General features: G+C 36.5%; 1 protein-coding gene across 3 annotated transcripts; it reads left to right on the plus strand.

Moving 5' to 3' along the window:
* The first annotated feature begins 2,373 nt into the window (after nucleotides 1-2,373).
* LOC124633786 (sodium-dependent transporter bedraggled) lies at nucleotides 2,374-19,358 on the plus strand. Of its 3 annotated transcripts, none has more exons than XM_047169121.1 (15): nucleotides 2,374-2,590; nucleotides 4,495-5,578; nucleotides 5,804-5,934; nucleotides 6,017-6,298; nucleotides 6,481-6,677; nucleotides 6,751-6,888; nucleotides 7,034-7,268; nucleotides 8,400-8,617; nucleotides 9,941-10,135; nucleotides 11,438-11,662; nucleotides 12,771-12,838; nucleotides 13,212-13,338; nucleotides 15,814-16,004; nucleotides 16,817-17,253; nucleotides 17,444-19,358. In XM_047169121.1, the coding sequence occupies exons 2-14, from the start codon at nucleotides 4,539-4,541 to the stop codon at nucleotides 17,244-17,246; spliced, it is 3,477 nt and encodes a 1,158-aa protein (XP_047025077.1). In that variant the 5' UTR covers nucleotides 2,374-2,590; nucleotides 4,495-4,538; the 3' UTR covers nucleotides 17,247-17,253; nucleotides 17,444-19,358. The 3 variants fall into 3 exon arrangements, with proteins under 3 accessions (XP_047025077.1, XP_047025076.1, XP_047025078.1); XM_047169120.1 differs by lacking the exon at nucleotides 2,374-2,590 and adding an exon at nucleotides 4,334-4,420; XM_047169122.1 differs by lacking the exons at nucleotides 2,374-2,590; nucleotides 15,814-16,004; nucleotides 17,444-19,358 and adding an exon at nucleotides 4,334-4,420 and having other exon boundaries at nucleotides 16,817-17,039.
* Nucleotides 19,359-19,439: the final 81 nt, after the last annotated feature.

Consider the following 19,439-nt stretch of genomic DNA (forward strand, 5'->3'; position numbering starts at 1 on the left):
CGTTTTACAAAGCCTGTGCCATTTGCCCAGTAGTGGGAGTGATTGAAATAGGTTTTTTACTTCACTCTTAACAAGAAATCAAAATATTTTTGAAATCGGACCCAGGGGTCCCGAGGAAAACCGGTTTAAATGTTCCACATGAACAGTCTGTTTACAAAGCCTATGGCATTTGGCCAGTAGTGGGAGTGGTCAAAATAGGTTCTTTACTTCACTCTTAACAAGAAATCAAAATATTTTTGAAATCGGTCCCAGGGGTCCCGAGAAATTAATCTGATAAGACTTTTCTGAAAAATAAGTCTTACTCATATGTATATAGTCAATCTGAATGCTTAGGATCTCGCTGTCAGGATCCAGTACTGGAAAATGTTGGAATGGGTTATTTTTTTTTACTGTAATTTTCAGATAAATTCTAAAAGCGTTGGATTCTAATAAGAACTGACAATGATTTTCTGAAAAAAAGGCAATTACCGCAATATTTTTGAATTTACGGTTTAAATCTACAAGGCGCCTGCGCTAAGAGCTATCTTCTAGAAAAATCTTATCAAGACGAATAAAATAAGCTCAAACATGAGGTAGTTAGTAGATACGTTGAGGAGTTCCCTCGTCTCTCTGTCGTCTCCATTGTCAGGTCAGATCTTAACCTCCACTGTTTTGTGGTGTCTGAGACATATACCCGAATGACAAGGTTTTACTCGATATATGTCTACAATTTTCGAGAGTCGCTCCCGATTTTTTTAGAGATTCCATCACCAGACCCTGGGCCGGATGACAAAGGAAGTAAGCCCTTTCAAACAATAAAATAATTGTTGAAATCGGTTGGTAAGCGAGGGAGTTATGCACGTACAAACGTAAAAAGAATACAAATGAATTAAGAACCTCCTCCATTTTTGGAAGTCGGTTAAAAAAAAGTTGTCGTGTACAATCCCTCGTATTTGTCAATGAATATAATTCATTTCAATTAAGGTAATAAAAGTGGAATAGTTAAGAGTTCGTAAGCTTATTTTATGTAATATTGAATAAGAGTCAAACCATTTTTTCTCAAGACTCCCAGGATAGATTTCAAAATGCTTTGGTCTGGGACCTAATATAAGCCTATGGAACATAATACACTATGCAGTTACTGTGGGCAACACTTGAGCCCAACTTCCATACAAAGAATAGCATTGTCCTTTCGCGAATTTAAACGCGCTGATATATGTTGTAGTGTTTTTACAGTAGCGAAATACATACAAGGTCATATAATTTTTTCTTGAAAGTAAGAACATACCATGACAAAGTGAAGTCTGTTTCCATTGATATTTTACCTACTGCCAGTTTTATGGCACATCTGTTTCTGCACGATTTTCTTAATCCATAATTTAAGATGGCGGGCGGGAACAAATTAATGCATATTTGTAAAATTGAATTATAAATGAAAAGTGTGATATACGATCGTTGTAATTGCATGAACAGCGTGTAATTTTACTAACTTGACTATCGAATAGTTAATATTATGTAAGTTTATACCTTAATATGTTTTTTCTATTTTATAATTGTCGTTTCATAGACATCCACCTGACGCAAGTGTCAAAATCGATCTGATTTGCTATGCACAGTCTGCAGTGCATTTCAGTGTGGTAAGCTTTTTGTTCGGAACGTTCTATCTATTATAGTACGTAGTACATATATATCGATGGTGTGTATTATCTATGAGCTAGAAAGTGAATGAATCTAGTTAATAGAGTGGTACCCACAACTAGTCTTATAAATCAATTGATATAAAAATTCAATAAGTAGTCAAAGTTAAGTAAAATGAGTAAAATATGAAGTCTTATTTTTTAACACGAATAAACAATCAATTTTGATGCAAGGAGATCCATGAACAAAGTGTTGCGCGATGCTCGGTGAAAATTAAGACCCATAAAATGCCACCTAATCCTCCTTTTTTCTTTTTGCCGGTTTTTAAGGAATACGATGTTATATAAAAAAAAATTATCTAGTATTATATATAACTCTTCGATAGAATATTGAATTGTAGTTTATAACAAAAACATTTTTTAACGAAACGAATAAGTAAGTCTAGCACAGCGATATTACCTGTATTTGTATTGTTAAATGTTTTACCAAATGTCAAACCGCACTTCTAAATATATTGCTTTAAGCTATGCTATTACATTACATTTGCTTCGGTTCAGACTTTTTATTCCGTAATGCACATTTTGGTTTCACATATATAGACAAAAATTGTATGTTACAGTTTTATGTTACTATTTAAACAAATTAATTTTTCATCGCAAAACGATGAAAAATTAATTTGTGTATTGAAATCGATTTACTAATAATCGACTTTATTTTGGTAGTTACTAAGGTTATTTATGAATGGAATGACATTAGTACAACTCTAGTGCGTACCTGCTGGTAGTACATCAGGGTGCATGTAATGCATTTTTCTATTAATAAAAAAAAATCACAAGGTTTAAATTATTTGATTTTAAAATTATCACTTGATTGAAGTAGAAAGTTACTAAAACAAATGAGTGTTATTGGATAATATTACTTTTGTGGACAGCTGATGAGTGGGTCGAAAGGTGTACAAAAAATAGGAAATCAGGTTAGTGTTTTGTTTTAAATGTTGTTCATGTATTGATCAAGCTTTTGTTTTGTTTGAATTTAGAATCAAACAGTTTTGTATAGTAACTTAACTACGATAAACAGTTATGAAGAGAAACAAATTAATTGTCTATTCATAGCTGTGTTGCTTGCTAGTTGCTACCTTGGACAGCTTGTTTTAGGTTTAGCATTTCTCAATATCCTATGTCTAAACACTTTATCAAATTTAGGAAACTGTAATATATTATCTGCGATTGTATATCATGTTTGTATGATGTAAATTAAAACTTCTATCAGTATTACTTTTTAATTTTCTAATACTTATCTAATAGACCTAATTACGATACCTATAAGTATAGTATATTCGTTTATTCCCATGATTGTCTACACTCTTAACAATGAAATAATTTGAGTATACTAAATGTTAGCCTACCAACAAGATTCATTCAATTCCACAGGTATGTATTCTTTATGCATCATTAGGGAAAGGTGATTGTAACATTTCAAAAGTGTTCATGGTTATTGATGCTCATGATTTGTCCTGTATTGCATTGATTAACCCAAGAGAACTTAGTAAGATCAAGGAATCACATTCTTATGTTCTCACCCCAACTTTTAGGAACAAAATAAGCTAAAAAAATACATTCCCACACAAAAATAAAGTTGTAAACCAGATATAGGTATATGTGATTTCATAATACAACTTATAGCATACTAGCCGCTATCCCATGGTTTCACGTATGTCCCATGGGAACTACTGCCCATAAAATATAGCCTATATTATTCGCAGATAATGTAGCTTTCTAACCATGAAAGAATTTTTAAAATCGGCCCAGTAGATTTTGAGTTTATCCATTCCAAACATTAAACAAAAATACAGATCCTCTTTTTTATACTACTAGTATAGATGACCCTATCAAATTATTATGACATGAATGGAAAAGTGCAACAAGTATGAGATCAGATATTGTCAATCCTTATCTGTTATTCAGTTGAGAAACATAATGCAACTGTATAATTTATTTTTCATTTATCATTACTTTATCACTGTATTGTGTAACTGTAGTTTACATAGCAGTTGTTTTCATGCTATCTTAGTATCTTAGATAAGTCTTTGTTGCATTATATTTCACTTAATTGTTACATTTTGCAGAGAGTTTAAGTATTTAGGTGATTACCATTAATTGATAGTTTGTGGTTGATTGCTTCATCAATGTTGAATGGCAAATAAATGATTTCTTCTTCATGTTTCCTTTGCTATAAATTATTTGCTGGAAAATAATAACAAAGAATGAAAGGTATTTAATAAATTAATACGCTCATGATGTGAAATACAGTCATTAGTATGGATTCACTCAAATAACTACATAGGTACATAAGCAATAAATGGAGCAGCAGTAAAGAGAAAAATGTATTCTGTGAAAGAGCTGTTTGAAATCAAACAGATGGTTACTGAAGTAATTCATGATATGGTGAGATTATCCAAACTCCCAGACATCAAAAATGAAAATGTCTGTTTATGTGGATGTGTGAAAGGTGTAGACAGAACAAGACAATTTATGTCCTAAATAAAAATTACAAATTGCACATTGAGCTAAAACTTTTATCTATGTGTAACAAAGTAATCCCAAGTGATTCATACTTGTATGTGGTTTTGTAACTACCAACCTGACAATCTTGGCATTACAGTGTTAACACTAAGTCACATTTGACGCACTGCTACAAACAATAATTAAGCTTATTAGCGAGTTAATTCATATGTAAATACAAAAAACATTCTGTAAACTAAAGCTAAACATGTACAAGCTGTGGAAAATCATCACTACAAAATGTGCCTTTTTATCATGTTAATTTCATCTGTTTTGGTAGTTTAGGCCATGTTAATTAGTGAAGTGTTTGTTACAGGGTCAACAAAGCGCTCTGGCTATGACTTAGGCCATGCGATAAAAATGGAAGTAGTTAATATAGGCGAAGGTCGGTACGAACAAAGTGAAAATGTCCCAGGAAGTAGTATCGACAGCGACGCCTCCAGCAGCGCGTTTGAGAGCAATGACAGCGACCACTTTAGCGAAGACTTGGACAAGACGTCAGAAGATGGTGACCTGAAAGAGGACCTACAAAAGACAATACCAGAATGTTACAAATCAGACTCGAACTTCTCATCACATACAACAAGCATCACAAACGACGAAGAGTTTCAGGCGACAGCGCTATGCCAATTCATGGATATATTGAATGATTTGGATGAAGTTTTAGATAAGTCTTTACTGGCGTGTCTTGACGATGGAACGAAAAATTTCGACAGCGACGAAGAGGATCTCATTTGTAAAATTAAGGAATGCATTGGGGAGGCTCAAGGAGAATCGGATCGTTCGGAAGCACAGAGTTCTATTGACGACAATACTCAAGTAATCACATGTTCCAATGTCCGTGCGTCAGCACCGCCTATGGAAACCGCCTATGACATCACACCAAGTATTTCCGAGAGGTCAAATCTCACAAGCCTAGGTCGGTCGAAGAGTTTTTCAGAACTCACTGACAATGATAGGCAAGCTTTAGTTTCATCATTAGAGAGAGCAAGTACGACAAACGAAGCATTACGAAACTCGATGAGGAGATTAGATCCTATTGTTCTACCAGCGATAACTGCAGAGTCGTCTTGCGAGCCTCTAACGTTGCCGGTGATACTTTTTTTGGAGCATAATATTAACATGCGGCCGACGAGTGCTCCGATACAGTTGCAAGTGACGGCAGCGAATCTGAGTAGTGATGGTGCTTCAGGGCCTCTGATTGTGGGGCGCCGTGCCTTACTGATGAACCGGACGCTCTCGCTCCCGTCGCCCGGGGAGAGTGACGTCACAGCCGGGGACTGGACCGGACGAAATACTGCTAGGAGTACAGCAAGGAGCACTAGTGCGTCCAGTTCTTCTACAGAATCCTTAAACGTTGCTCCTATCATTCAAAATGCTTCAAGTGCCACTGAGGAGAGGTAATTATAAATTCTAATTTAATGCAAAGTCAATGTTTTAAGAATTATGCTACATGCTCAACATCTACCGTTAACACACGCATTGCGCAACCTCTGCGATTTCGGTAATATATTACTCATTTCATATCCGAAAATGAGGTCATAGGATTCGATCTAATGATTCAGAATATGACCATAACGTACATTTTATCTATTAAAATTGGTAAATGTTATGATTTTTTGCAGAAACGAAGAGACTGAAGAACCTCCTTTTGGAGTGTGGCCACATCGTATGAGTGCCATGCTGGCGTGCCTCAGTTGTACCGTGGGAATATTTAATATATCTAGATTTGCCATATTCAGTGTTCATTTCGGAGGTAACGACCGACCTTTTACGTAATAAACTGGATTCACCTAATTTCCTGGTATCTTTACAACTAATCTTTTTTATTGTTACAGCAAGCTTCATAATACAGTTTTTTATACTGTCTTTTTTAATTGGAATACCGTTGTTTACGTTGCATTTATGTTTGGGCCAAGTGTTGGAGTCTGGGCCAGTGGACATGTGGCGCATATCGCCGATATTCCAAGGCGTAGGCGTATCGTTGCTCATTACTCAAGCCGTGATTGGCATGTACAGCATAATCGGACTGTCTTGGATATTTGTTTTCTTTAGAGACTCTTTTATAACGTCCAACGACAGATACAAATGGGCACTACCGCACGAATTCAATTTTGAAGGTGAGTCAACCATTACATAATTAAATAGTTTATTGTTTGAGCAATGTCAACAAAATTCGGTGATATCAATCAAACAAGTAAAGTAGGAAGTCTGAATGAAGGTCGCCAATGTTCACAATTGCTTTTCCGTTAGTGGTACAAGGAAATGGGGTCACACTAAGAAAGTTTTTTTTTTATTACAGATGCAGTTGCAAAGAATGGTACTTATAAAATACAGGAAACTCTGCCTCAATATTTTCATGGCGAGGTTTTACAAAGGAATTTGGGGTCCAATAGTTCGTATTTCGGCACAATAAAGTTTCAAGTAGCTTTCAATTTAGCTGTAGTGTGGATGATAGTGTTCGTCGCGCTGAGCAAAGGATTGAGGTCTTACGGCAAGGTGAGACTTTAACTCTTCATTGTAACATAACAATGATTTCCCACGAAATTGTAACATGCAATGTTTGTTACAGGCTGTATACATGCTGATATTTCTGCCGATCTGCGGTACATTAGTGCTCTGTACCAAATTACTGACTCTAATACCGTACGACACCGTCGTCAATATATTCTCCGAGACTGAATGGAGCGAATTCTTCATAAATAGTAATGTATGAATATTTTTTCCGTCTAAAGATGTTATCTATTTCGTACTTGCTTGCAACCTCTAATTACGCAAACAAAAGAATAGCTGAACAATAACTGAGGATAATTGTATTCAAGTCATGGTCATAGACAATTTTTCTTTTTTTTCAGAGTTGGGCAGCGGCTGCCCAAGAAACTTTTCTAACTTGGGGCCTCCTTGGTGCCTGTATAATGCAGCTTACTTCACACAAAAACGCCAAAAATAAGACTAATGTAATACTGCAGAAGGAAAGTGCGTGTATAGTGGCATTTACATTCGCCGTGTTGTTATTGGGATCGTTTTTGGCCAACACTTGCGTGCAAATATTGAAGAATTATGGCTACGTTTATATACCTGGTAGTTTCGGTGAGTTTTACCTGGTAACCCAGATTTTATTTAATTAATTTCTTGACACCGAAAAATAACACTGTTTAAGAACTTTAAGAGACATCCAATATTTCTTCATAATCTGGACTTAGGTATAGCTTAGCTTCTTTCTAAAAACAAATTAAAATGCAATTATTATATTTTTTTATATCTACAAGTCATGAATAATTCTCATTATTTCTATCTACCCAATAACTATGGGTTCGGAGTTCATAAGTACGCAGCTGTAACAATGTTTTGTGAAATCTACATACTTTATAGGTTTAATGCATTTATCGCGAAATTTAAATGTGCGGTGTGCAATATTAATTTCGCGGCCAATTCTCTACGCTTCGTCTCTCGTACTAATATTAAAGAATGCTCGTTTAGTATGTTTAATGTAAATTGCAGTAATGGTGTATTCTATGTACCTACGTACTATTTAAATGTACTTTTGAAATGGGGTCAGGCAGTTATTCGACCTTAGTTTTCCATCCAAAACTTTTCAACATTAATATTAAAAAAAACATCTAGGAATCTGTTTTCGCGAGCCGTATTTTACACAAGAACATTAAATAATGTAACACGTGTATTGATATGAAATAGGATGCAAGTTTAAACCGCGGTCCACACTTAAATAATTATGTATAAAATGTAGGTGTTACAGTCGTCTGATATGCATCTAATTGCATTCAACGTATTTATTTACTATGTGGTAACCGCAGGTACTAATCGGCGTGACGATGACGTACGATAATTTGTATGACATTGTAATGCATTGTTCTCAATAATTATCAACATCATCGAAACTAAAATTAGGAAGAACACCATATTTATATTTACCATGCATGAGTTTTAATGAGTTTACCTATTTGGTCAAGGCACTAAAAGGAACTGCAATATTTTATTTCCATTTTATACACAATTCAAATCATAAATTAGATACTTTATGTAAAAGTCGTGTTCATGATAACAGAAAAGAGGAAAATTTTTAACTAATATTAATGGAAAACTATTACTGTATTCTGTACATTGCAATCGCATACTTTGACGGCAATAAATATGTAGTGTGTCATGTATACAGAAAGGAGGTATTTAAATACAAATTGAAATTGTTATTATTTATTACAGAAACGGTTAAATCAACTCAATTCTTGTGGCCAATAACTGAACCCATGCCTGGTAACGTGGTCTCAACTCCAGTTCGCTACATGGGCCATTACGGCAGTTTAGTGGGAGTTACAGTATGGAAGACTGGCAACACCGCCCGCACGCTCAGCGGGTGGCAACCCTTGCAGTTGGCAACACAGATCGTGCCCGCTACTCTTGCTGTACTACCCGCTAATTTGGTAAGTGATGAAAGGCTTCATCATGAGCTATTAATTACCAGAATTGTTATCACAATGTGTATTACTCAATCGTGGCAAACGAAAATAAACTTAATAAAAAGTTAAATAAATATCTAATAGACAATGTCAGGCAATTGATCAGGCAATTTGTCTGATCTCGTGACGATATATTTGCTCCTTTTTTTGACGTGGATAGTCGTCAGATGACCCATCCCGCTTTGGATACAGCGTGAGAGAGTGTCAGACTCTTACTAATAGATGGTGGGTACCGTTTGCTCTTCTGGGCCGCGGTAACTCTTTCGAAAAATCCCTCAGCCCTAGCAGGATATTAGCTTTGCTTCCCTAGGCTAAGTAATCGCTCTTGTATTGGAAAAGTGCGGGGTTGAAAGTTGTCTCATCGCCTCCTTTCAGACTATTTCAGTAAATTATTTTTGATATAAACTTTTTATAGTATTTTTATGTTCGATCTAAAAAAGCTAGAACAATGTAAATCCGACACAATCCATTATTTAATACATTGCAATGTTACAAAAAAAATGCAATGCAATAAAAATTACTCACTGACAAAAATTACATAAGTTTTTCATAATATTATATTGATTCTTCATACTCGCGTGCTAACGTGAAACTAATAAATATTATACAATGTGTTCCAATTATTTCCTTGTAAACTTTTATTGAAGTGTGCACACCTCGATTCTTATATCTTTTTATGGCCAACTCTTTGAAATATGGATTACGACCTTGATTCTGTTTAACCTAGAATGTACGATTGTATGAAACTAGTGTAATTGTTTGTTGGTATAGCCTTGTTTGGGATTATCGTAACATTGAGGAATTTGCACTTAGTGTGTTTGTTTACTTACGAATCGTAATGAGTTCTGGATTAAATTGGGCCATCTGAATCTTTGTATCGCGAGAAGGGTCGATTTTGTATTGTGAGTTTATAAAAATAAATATTGTATTTGTCGCTCTGTTCATCAAACATAAAAAAAAAACTGCTGTAGACAAAGGACGTCGATGGAATTAATATTAAAGAACCCCAATATGCCTAATAAAATCACGATCTTCATTACGTCAAAAAGTCACTACCTACATTTAATCATGAATTTAAAGTGTATAAAGTCCGTTTTAAACAACCGAAATCAAAAGCAGATTATTCGAAATAGTTACCGTGGCCCTGGTACATACACAGGGGGTTCCAGAAGATACATGGTAGAGTATGACACTCCCTCACGCTGCATCCACAGCATAAGGGTCATTTGATTTCCCACCAAACAAAGTTCTCGTTCTACTATTCTAACCAAAACCGTTTCTTTCCAGTTGTCCCCAGCATGGGCGGTGATATTCTACTTCATCATAATAATGTTCGGCATAGCTCAACAGCTCGCGATATGGCACTGCGTAATCACCGGTATTATGGCGATTAACGCCGAAGCGCTCAAAGTCTGGGAGACTACTATTACGTTTTTGAGCTGCGTTTTTGGGCTTGCTATGGGACTGCTGCTAAGTACTGATGTAAGTAAGACTTATAATAACTCTTGAATATCTATTTTAATTCTTTGTTCTTGATTTTACCGTGGGATTAACGCGTCTTGATAACCTCTAGACGTTCGTGGTGCAAAATCTTATCTTTTCCAATCTAACAAGATTTCTATTTAACTAGGTACTCATAGACTAATTAAAAAATAAGCATCTGATTATAAGGTACAAGATGAAAGGAACTAAAACGTGCTCAATACAGTTCTTGGGTGGTTTGAGGAAAACCTATGTTTACTTTGTACTTTATGATCTACAATTTGGGTATCTACGCTTTGATAAAAAGTATTGCTTGGGAATTGATGCAAGGGTCTACAATTATCTTTATTGACTGAGCTCTTTAATTATGTAATTAAATAATAATGATGATTCTTTTGGTTTTGTAAGGGCATGTGTTAATTTTCCCATAGGTATCGATCGAATATACAAGGTAAGGTGCGATGTCAAGGTTTCGTGTAAAATTTAAAAGAAAACAGTAAGATCATACTTTTAATGTGTTAAAGAGATAGTGATTTAGTTAACAAGTACCTCGAATTCTTAATGAACAAGCTTTAGCCAAACTGGTTACTCCAGATTTCATTGAACTGGTTGTGTAAATTTAATTAATCCACTTAGCCCTAATATGTTTTGTATTTAACCTAGATACTTGTATGTATTACTTATTTATTGTATAATATTATTTGATATTTGATTTGTTGCGTTATATGCATACCTATTGTATTAGGATTCAAACACTCTAGAATCATTTTCACTAATTCATTGACCAAGCGCAATGGAATACTTAATACTAGGGAGAATAATTGGAACACAACACATTGGAACATCATGCGTCTCCAAATAGGTCACAACCCGTCATCCTACAGTTTCCAAAGAGGTTTTAATACGACTTATTTGGAATCCTAGGCTGTTTATAATTATCAGTTCACAGAAGGAACGATGTTAGGTTAAGGTATATTTCCAAGCCGCAAGTCTGACGCGCGGGACTGATGCGTCAATATTCCAAATATGGAAAAGTACTTCAGAATGATCCTGATGACACGACTGTGGGCTGCCCTACTTTTGCCCCTTATTAAAAATATTTTAACCGACTTCCAAAAAAGGTTCTATATCCGTCTCCTATAAATTCTACAAATTACAAGTTATGAACTGGCCGAAATTGTTTTTAACTGATCTTAATTAGTATGTAATTTGTGGCGATAAAATAAATAATATTTTTTTGCTTATTATTTTACTCAAGTTCAATGATTTCTCCATCATTTATGGTCCGTTTTTTCCCAACAGGCTGGTATCCGCATAGTGCACTTCATGGACTACGTATGGGTGGGGTCGTGGTGGCAGTGCGTGGTACAAGTAGCTCTAGCGACCGGCGTGTTCGTGGTACGCGGGCGGCCCTACTCGCCCGACGTGGTGGTGGCAGCGCTGTACTCCTCGCGTAGCAGGCTGTCCGCTACGCTAGCCGCGCTGCTCAGCTTCACTTGGACCGTGGTGCTGCCGGTGCTCTTGTGTGTAAGTGTTCCTATAGGGATGTGTGAGTAGTACGCGGGCCTACTCGCCCGACGTGGTGGTGGCAGCGCTGTACTCCTCGCGTAGCAGGCTGTCCGCTACGCTAGCCGCGCTGCTCAGCTTCACTTGGACCGTGGTGCTGCCGGTGCTCTTGTGTGTAAGTGTTCCTATAGGGATGTGTGAGTAGTACGCGGGCCTACTCGCCCGACGTGGTGGTGGCAGCGCTGTACTCCTCGCGTAGCAGGCTGTCCGCTACGCTAGCCGCGCTGCTCAGCTTCACTTGGACCGTGGTGCTGCCGGTGCTCTTGTGTGTAAGTGTTCCTATAGGGATGTGTGAGTAGTACGCGGGCCTACTCGCCCGACGTGGTGGTGGCAGCGCTGTACTCCTCGCGTAGCAGGCTGTCCGCTACGCTAGCCGCGCTGCTCAGCTTCACTTGGACCGTGGTGCTGCCGGTGCTCTTGTGTGTAAGTGTTCCTATAGGGATGTGTGAGTAGTACACGGGCGGCCCTACTCGCCCGACTGTCGCTGATAAGTACCGTAAAGTTCCGGGCACGGCCTCGTATTCATCGTAAAAAGTTTAAGTAGCAACAGACTGATTATGAGCTACGAGAATCTGGTGTCGGGCGAGAACTTTTCCACTGCCATTATCAACTCTGCAAAACGCAGTTTTGGCAGCAACTGAGCTACTTGGTGATGAAAGTATGTTTAAAACAAAAATGGGTCAGACCTGGGTAGCACGCCCAACACCAATATGTTATGTATCATATTTGACTACACAAAAAGTGTAGTCGAGATAACACATCAAGCCACCATCTATTCTGGACCTGCTGCCCGGAATCTGTACTTCTGTCCTTTATGAACTTGTTACAAAACAGGAGTACTAAACATTTTTATGGCAATGTTAAATATCAGAGATGGTTGAGAACAAATGCATCACAACCTTCATTTGAGCCGGTTAATTATTAGCTATAAATAATATCAAACAGTGACTATTTGTTAGCCGCATTTGTGGTTTTGACCTCATTTTTTATTATTAAATATAAAGCATAATGGTATGTTTGAAGATGTTTCCCCTAAGGATTTTGGAGTAAAATATAGTTATTGTTTCAGGCAATTTGCGTAATGGATTTCCGAGTGGGCCAGCAGAAACAGATGTATAGTTGGAGAAAACCTGTCGGGTGAGTTAAACGCAGAAAGGAAGATATATACTTTCTACATCCTAGAATTACTGTCTATTTTCTAGGGGAACTACTTCCCGCACCAAGATAAAATGTGGAATACGTCCTTCCTCCGGCTTAATTGTGTATCAAACACATTAAATCGGTTCAGTAGCTTTGGCCGGAAAACAGGCAAGACAGTTATTTTTTGGCTGAGAGTTCATGCATGGAATGTAGTAGTTTCGAAGCCCAAGTCGGAAAAGGCAGTACTGTTTTTCTTGAGAAATGCTTTTGAAGTGTTCTGCATTTCTTTTACGATTGCATGAACTTGTAGACAGTTATAAGGATACCTAACTAGAAGTATCTATCATTTTAATAAGAGATTTCTTTCTAGCTATTGGCCAGTATGGAGTCGTCAAGTAGCAGTGTTTATGCAACAGGGAGCATTACTCCTAGTGCCTATCGCTGCTTTCATACAAACATGGCGCTACATGAACAAGGGACCTCCTGATATACTCGATGTAAGTTAAAATATATCCCTAAATCTTTAACGGCCGTTCTAGAATATTCTATCTTTCTGTTGATCTTGTCATAAGCCATAAGAAATGTCACATTTCTACCTATTCAGTTTGATGGGAACTGTGGGTTAGCAGCGTGAAGAGTGTTATGCCCGTTTTCACCAAGCATCTCTTAACGTGGGAAACGTGAATAAGCGTTTCCTCAATACTTAGGCCTCGGCCTCGAATTTTGCGGGCAGCGGGGCGACAGCGGCGGCGGCGCGGGCGGTCACCGAGTGCACCGCTCGTTGCCCGCTGCCGCGCCGCTGTATTCGAGGGCCGGTCCATATGAATATACGCGTAAGATCCTGCCGCTCCCGCGCCGCCGCCGCTGCCGCCCCGCTGCCCGCAAAATTCGAGGCCGAGGCCTTAAAGTTTATAACGGAAACGAAAAAAAAAAACGAAATTCGTATTAAGTATTCCCTAAACACTCTTAGGGGAGCCCTAAGTTTAGGTATTTGTTGGTGAAAATGGGCATTAGACTCTTATTGACTAAAACCCATCATGTTCCTTCCCTTTATGTACCAGGGCCGTGGTAACTCTTTCCAATAATTCCACAGATCACATTTCTATCTCCTGTAAGCATAACAACATATAGATAGAATATCAGGGACGGCCGTTATTAAATAATTTCTTATTCTACCTCGACATTGAATCTAAAAAACCTCACTAACATAATAATGAGTGTAAATAATTAGACAGTATATATGAATAGAATAATTAGCAAGTTTATTTAAACAGAACTATTAATTAGTGTAAATAAGGATAATACAGTCTGCATGATAGTATTAAATATTTTAATTGTTAATGCTACAAGGATTTTGGGACTAACGATTGTATCGAAGAACTGGTAAGATTTGTATATTTATTTATATGTAGGTACATGTATTTGTGTGTTGTATTAAATATCCAGCATAATATGATGTACGGTAATAATTCTGAACACCTCAATTGGTATTGTATCTGTTCATTTTAGCGGAAAAGTAAATAGATAAGTAAAAGTGCTATAAGCGATCAGATGATTTCACCTAAGCTCATTAATCTTTTTTGTACGTCCTGCCAACATCTATGTCTCTTTAAAACTGTCGTTTCATTGTCCATCTTTTATCTAAGTACTTTGAAGTACGACCACCTGTAGGTACATATACCCATGTTCTAATGTAGGTAGGTACCTATAAGTACTCATTACATAAAGAGACATCTGATCATGGCGTGAAGTCCCACTCGTTAGATAAAATCACTTCAGCTACCTAATGATAAGTTAAAAACTATAAAGGCAAAACATTCGATATTAAAGTAGTGATTAGGTACCTAACAAGTTGCATGTGATTTCATAGTGTCATCCCGAATCACGTCATAGTATTTCACACAAAAAACACTTTATTACGAAATATGAACCCGCGACCTTATCACGGATTTAAATATATTTAGTTTAACTGATAACAGAATATCCAGTGTTAACTAAATATATGTTTACATAAATTAATTTTTGCTCGTCACTGTTCGGAAGTGTGATAGCGTTCTAAAATTAAATATTGCGGTGTTTAAAATAATATTTGTTTTGTCTTCATTTATTGACGTCAGGGTTTAATCAGTAATATTGATAAGTGATGTGCTAAATATAGATGTGCCTACTCGATATTTTGGTGAGACAGTTTGGAACATACCTACCTAAGTGAATCTTATCTTGGGATTCGGTAGTGCCTAGCGTGAAGTCACGAGTTATTTCGATGGCCACCACAATCGTCAGCTGCAAGAGGGTAAACAAGCCTTCTGAAATATTCCATATTTAAACAATACTGACATTTGGGTTTTAGATTGTGCAATCTGACTGTACCTATTACCTACTCGTTAAGATAGTAGTTCATGATAAACATTTGGGGGACGATGACGAATGATTTTTATATGCGAAACAACCCAAAATTATATTGTATTTTTTTGTAATTTTTAAATTATACTGTAACTGGTTATGCAACGTGCTAACAGTATTTACCCTGTAGGAATGGCTTAGGTTAAGTTCAACAAAGGCATAACGCCCTTACGCTTCAGATTTCTCGGAGAAAGTAGTAAAGGCACTTCTTAACAATCTTAAATTACTAACCTCAGTAAAAAGAAGGGATATTTTTAATTCAGTCTATAAGTTGTCCAAGCAAATTAATCATTTTTTTTTCATTTGTAATTGAAATATTTTTAGTGCATTTTGAACATGGAGCACCTATTGCAACTAGCTACTAGCTTTTTTCTTAGTTGTCAAATGGGATTGCGCACTCAGAACAATTTTACCAAATATTTTCAAAAAGATGTTAGTTTCCTCAACTAACGTTGCTTTGAGACGAAGGGCCTTGGCTAGGTATTTTGCTTAAAATGTACATGTACGTATAAGAAAGAAAGAACTCTACTATTTCTCTAAATAATTCACTTTTATTTCTCGAAAAACAGCGCATTCAAAACCTCTACCGTCCTCGGATGGGCGGTTCGAACTCGCCCCTCCCACCAGGCCGCGCGGCCCCGCCCCCTGCGCCTGCGCCTCCCGACCCGCCGCCCAAGTACACCCCACCGCCTTCGTACTCTACTGCCACGGGAGCCAGGCTGCTCAATACTATACGTCGAAGCTTCAGGACTTTGCGAAGGTATGCAACCTTTTTATAAAGTTAGGTTAGGTTAGGTGAAGATAAGTAGTAAAAATAAGCTCTGGCTGTCTTTAAAAACCATCTTAAAAACTGACGTTTCTGTTGTCGGTAAAAAGGGCCTAATGCAAACCACAGAGAGGCTCGATTATGTAGACGAAAATCACATAGGTTCTGCGAGATCGACCTATTTATCAATTCGTCCAGCCCATTTTGTCCACGGGGGCAAAATGGGTTAGTAAAAAAAATAATAGTAAGAAAACAAAATTGTCGTGGGCGAATTAACGAATAAATCACCCTGCGAGCTCCTATACGAATGAAGATTCATTTAGTTAAATAAAAGATTTATCTCAAATTTTGTCTGTATTAAGCCAACAGACTTCTTGATGACTGGATGACACTCTAATACAATCGAGGGTTAAAGTCTCAATGATAAAATTCGAAATACACTATAGTTTCAATCGCTGCATACTATCTGCGAACATATTACCGTGTTATTTTTACTTCAATCACGTCATTGTCAAAAGATAGAATCTTTATCATTTCAAATTGATATCTTTTTGATCCTTTATTTGTTTAGGGCCACTTCAGATAAAGTATGTAAATACCTATGCATGTAGGTACCTAACTACATTCTCAAGAGTCATTTTTGGGTTTTCCCAAAGTAGCTATCAGTACGGGACCTGAAAGGTTTTTCCGCTTTTGCTAAGCTTGCCTTTTGCAGTTTTGAGAAATATGTTTGTAATGAGTAAAATAAAATAACTAAATTTTTTAAAAGTTGGTAAAAATTATAAGACCTATAATTGAATTCACAGAATCACAACGGCCCGTTCAGAATTATCGCCTGCAGAAGACACGACACAGCTTCCAATAACCGTCAGCGAGACCGTTGAGCGCGATGCCTTAGTATCCCTCGAGTCCCAACCGCCTGACTACAGCGGCGTTTTCGCAACACCTTCTATAACCATCACCGACGAAACAGACTCCAGGACTTCACGACCAAGATCATCGACATCCCGAAACTCCTTATCCTTAACCAGAGACTACCTTCGAAGATCATTCGTACGTAAAAGTGACTCAGCAAAGAGTATCCGCTCTAGTTTGCGAAGGAGTTTCAAGTACGGCGGTGCCTTGACTAGTAGTCACGAACAGTTGGTGCGCGGCGCCGAACCTATGTCGAGTACTGTCGCGATGTCAGCAGTAAGTACAGTCCACGATTCTCATAGCCGCGCATCTGTCATATAAATTCCTCTTACGGCCAGTTTCTTCATCAAAAGTTAAAGTTATAGTAATGTCTAAAGTAAAAGTAACGGTCAAATTCGTTTTTTCAAGGCTAAAGTGACAGCAAAACTAAAGAAAAAATTGAATTTGACCGTTACTTTTACTTTAGACATTACTTTAGCCATAACTTTAACTTTAACTTTTGATGAAGAAACTGGCCGTTAGAGCTCTCGTACAAGCAAACTTTTAGTCGGCCGATAGTTTTTATGGGCTTATAAATCAGTATGAAAATTAATGGTAGTACACCTCACATCACAAAGATCAGGTAATTAGCCGGTATCAGACCGGGTAAATCATATGATTGGACTCATGATTTTCTTTAAAAAAAATGCCAACTGTCGGCCGACTGTAAGTTTGCAGTATGCGGGTACTATCCGCCTTTCATATCATCCCTTTCAAAAATATTTTGTATTATTCGCCTTAAACCGTTACAATGTATTTTTAAGCGTAGCTATAGTACTTAAATGTATAGAAGTATCCATTAATGGGAATGTTGTAATACTTTTAAAGTTAAAGGTATAACCAATTATATAATGTAGGCATCTATACGTACATGTTCAATCCCGAATAATAAATGTATCTGTATATTGGAAACGTTTTAAAGTTTGTTTCTTGTCGCGACTGTCCTTCGACGATTGTTATTATATTGATTTGTGTTTTAGACGCTAGGCCTTAAGATTCGTAATTTTTAATTGTTAGTTCTTAATCAATGCTAACATAATAAGTAGTCATAATGAAGAGGAATCTCAGTTACTCCAATATTTTTTTAAACATTGTTAATCCTTTATTTTGTGTAAGCACAATAAATGAGCCATTTAGCTAGGTTTATAAGTATAGCATAAAGTGTACTTACATTGTATACTTAAATTGATAATAACCTCAGAGCTTAGAAAGAAATGTGTTTAACATTTGGAAAATGTGAAGACGATTGTTAACAATTATTTTGTAATGAAAACGTGACTCAATCAGACTAGAAATGTGTTCTCGTTAAATTATTATGAGCGTGTTTTTCTAAATTATTAGGATGAAATGTTCGATGTTGGCAATGAATGCAGTTTGATGTTAAATTCGTTAGTGAGATAACTTTGTAAAGAGCGATGCCTCTCGCCTATTGTAATGTTTAGATGTGTGAAAACCCCATTTTATTATAGAATAGAATGTATATTTTAAACTCGATGAAGGTTGCAATTTTTTTATATCCATTTTATGGAAATAATAAGCGTTACGTAATAAATATTACGAAAAATGTACTAGATATAATAAAAATCAGTGTTCGATGGTAACTATAAATGGCAGCAATTCCTTGGAGTCATATTTCAAATTGATAATCGATGGCTAGATATCGATAATCGACAGGAACAAATCGAATCGAAGCAATATAGTGAATCAATGATTAGTTGAATGTGTCAAGTACAATGAATTTAGTTCAGTAAGCGAACCAGTTGTTCGATAGATATAGGTGACAATAATGTCTGCTTGTTTAGTTCCTTTCTTGCATTTATGTAAAACCGGCTACTCACTATTTGAAAATTATCATTTACCTGATTAAGACACTGTATATCTTCACAAAGATCAAGGCTCCAACAAATGATTGACTATATGAGATAGAAATGATCTGTAAATTGGTCAAACCATGTCAAACTTTGTGGTCGATATCTGAGATACAAGATCCATGGATAAGCCACAACTTCATCTGTTATGAGCCCATGAGATCAATTATTTATGTACTTATTGCGAAATTACAATCGAAAAATCACAAAATAATTTTAAGATTAGCTTGTTAATAAATCAGTATTAATTTGTCTCCGCTTTTAATATAGTGCGTAGCTGGCTCAGTGCATGTGTTCTTCAAAATTTATTGTTTAGTTCTAGTCACCAATGCTTCCACCTTATAAGTTGTAAACATTTTCGTATAACATCACATTTTACTAAAGCATTATATTTTTATTAATTTAAGCACATTTTTATTGCACTTCTATTATATTTTTACCCTTTTTATTTTGCGCGGTCTTTTACATTCCACATTGTTGAAATGTTTATGAATTAGATAATAAAACATTTTTACACTACCATGAATGAACTTGTTTTATTGTATTACAAGTATTTAATCATTGCGAGATCCCGCTGCAAGATCACTACTAAAAGCTAGTTTATCAA

This window comes from Helicoverpa zea, chromosome 10 (genome assembly GCF_022581195.2).
Source record: "Helicoverpa zea isolate HzStark_Cry1AcR chromosome 10, ilHelZeax1.1, whole genome shotgun sequence".
Classification (NCBI taxonomy): Eukaryota; Metazoa; Arthropoda; class Insecta; order Lepidoptera; family Noctuidae; genus Helicoverpa; species Helicoverpa zea.

Coding starts and splice junctions, on each gene's coding strand:
- LOC124633786 (XM_047169120.1), top strand. CDS start 4,387: ATGTACAAGCTGTGGAAAATCATCACTACAAAAT. Junction 7,269..8,399: donor TTATATACCTGGTAGTTTCG/GTGAGTTTTACC, acceptor TATTTATTACAG/AAACGGTTAAATCAACTCAA. Junction 13,339..15,813: donor GACCTCCTGATATACTCGAT/GTAAGTTAAAAT, acceptor CTCGAAAAACAG/CGCATTCAAAACCTCTACCG.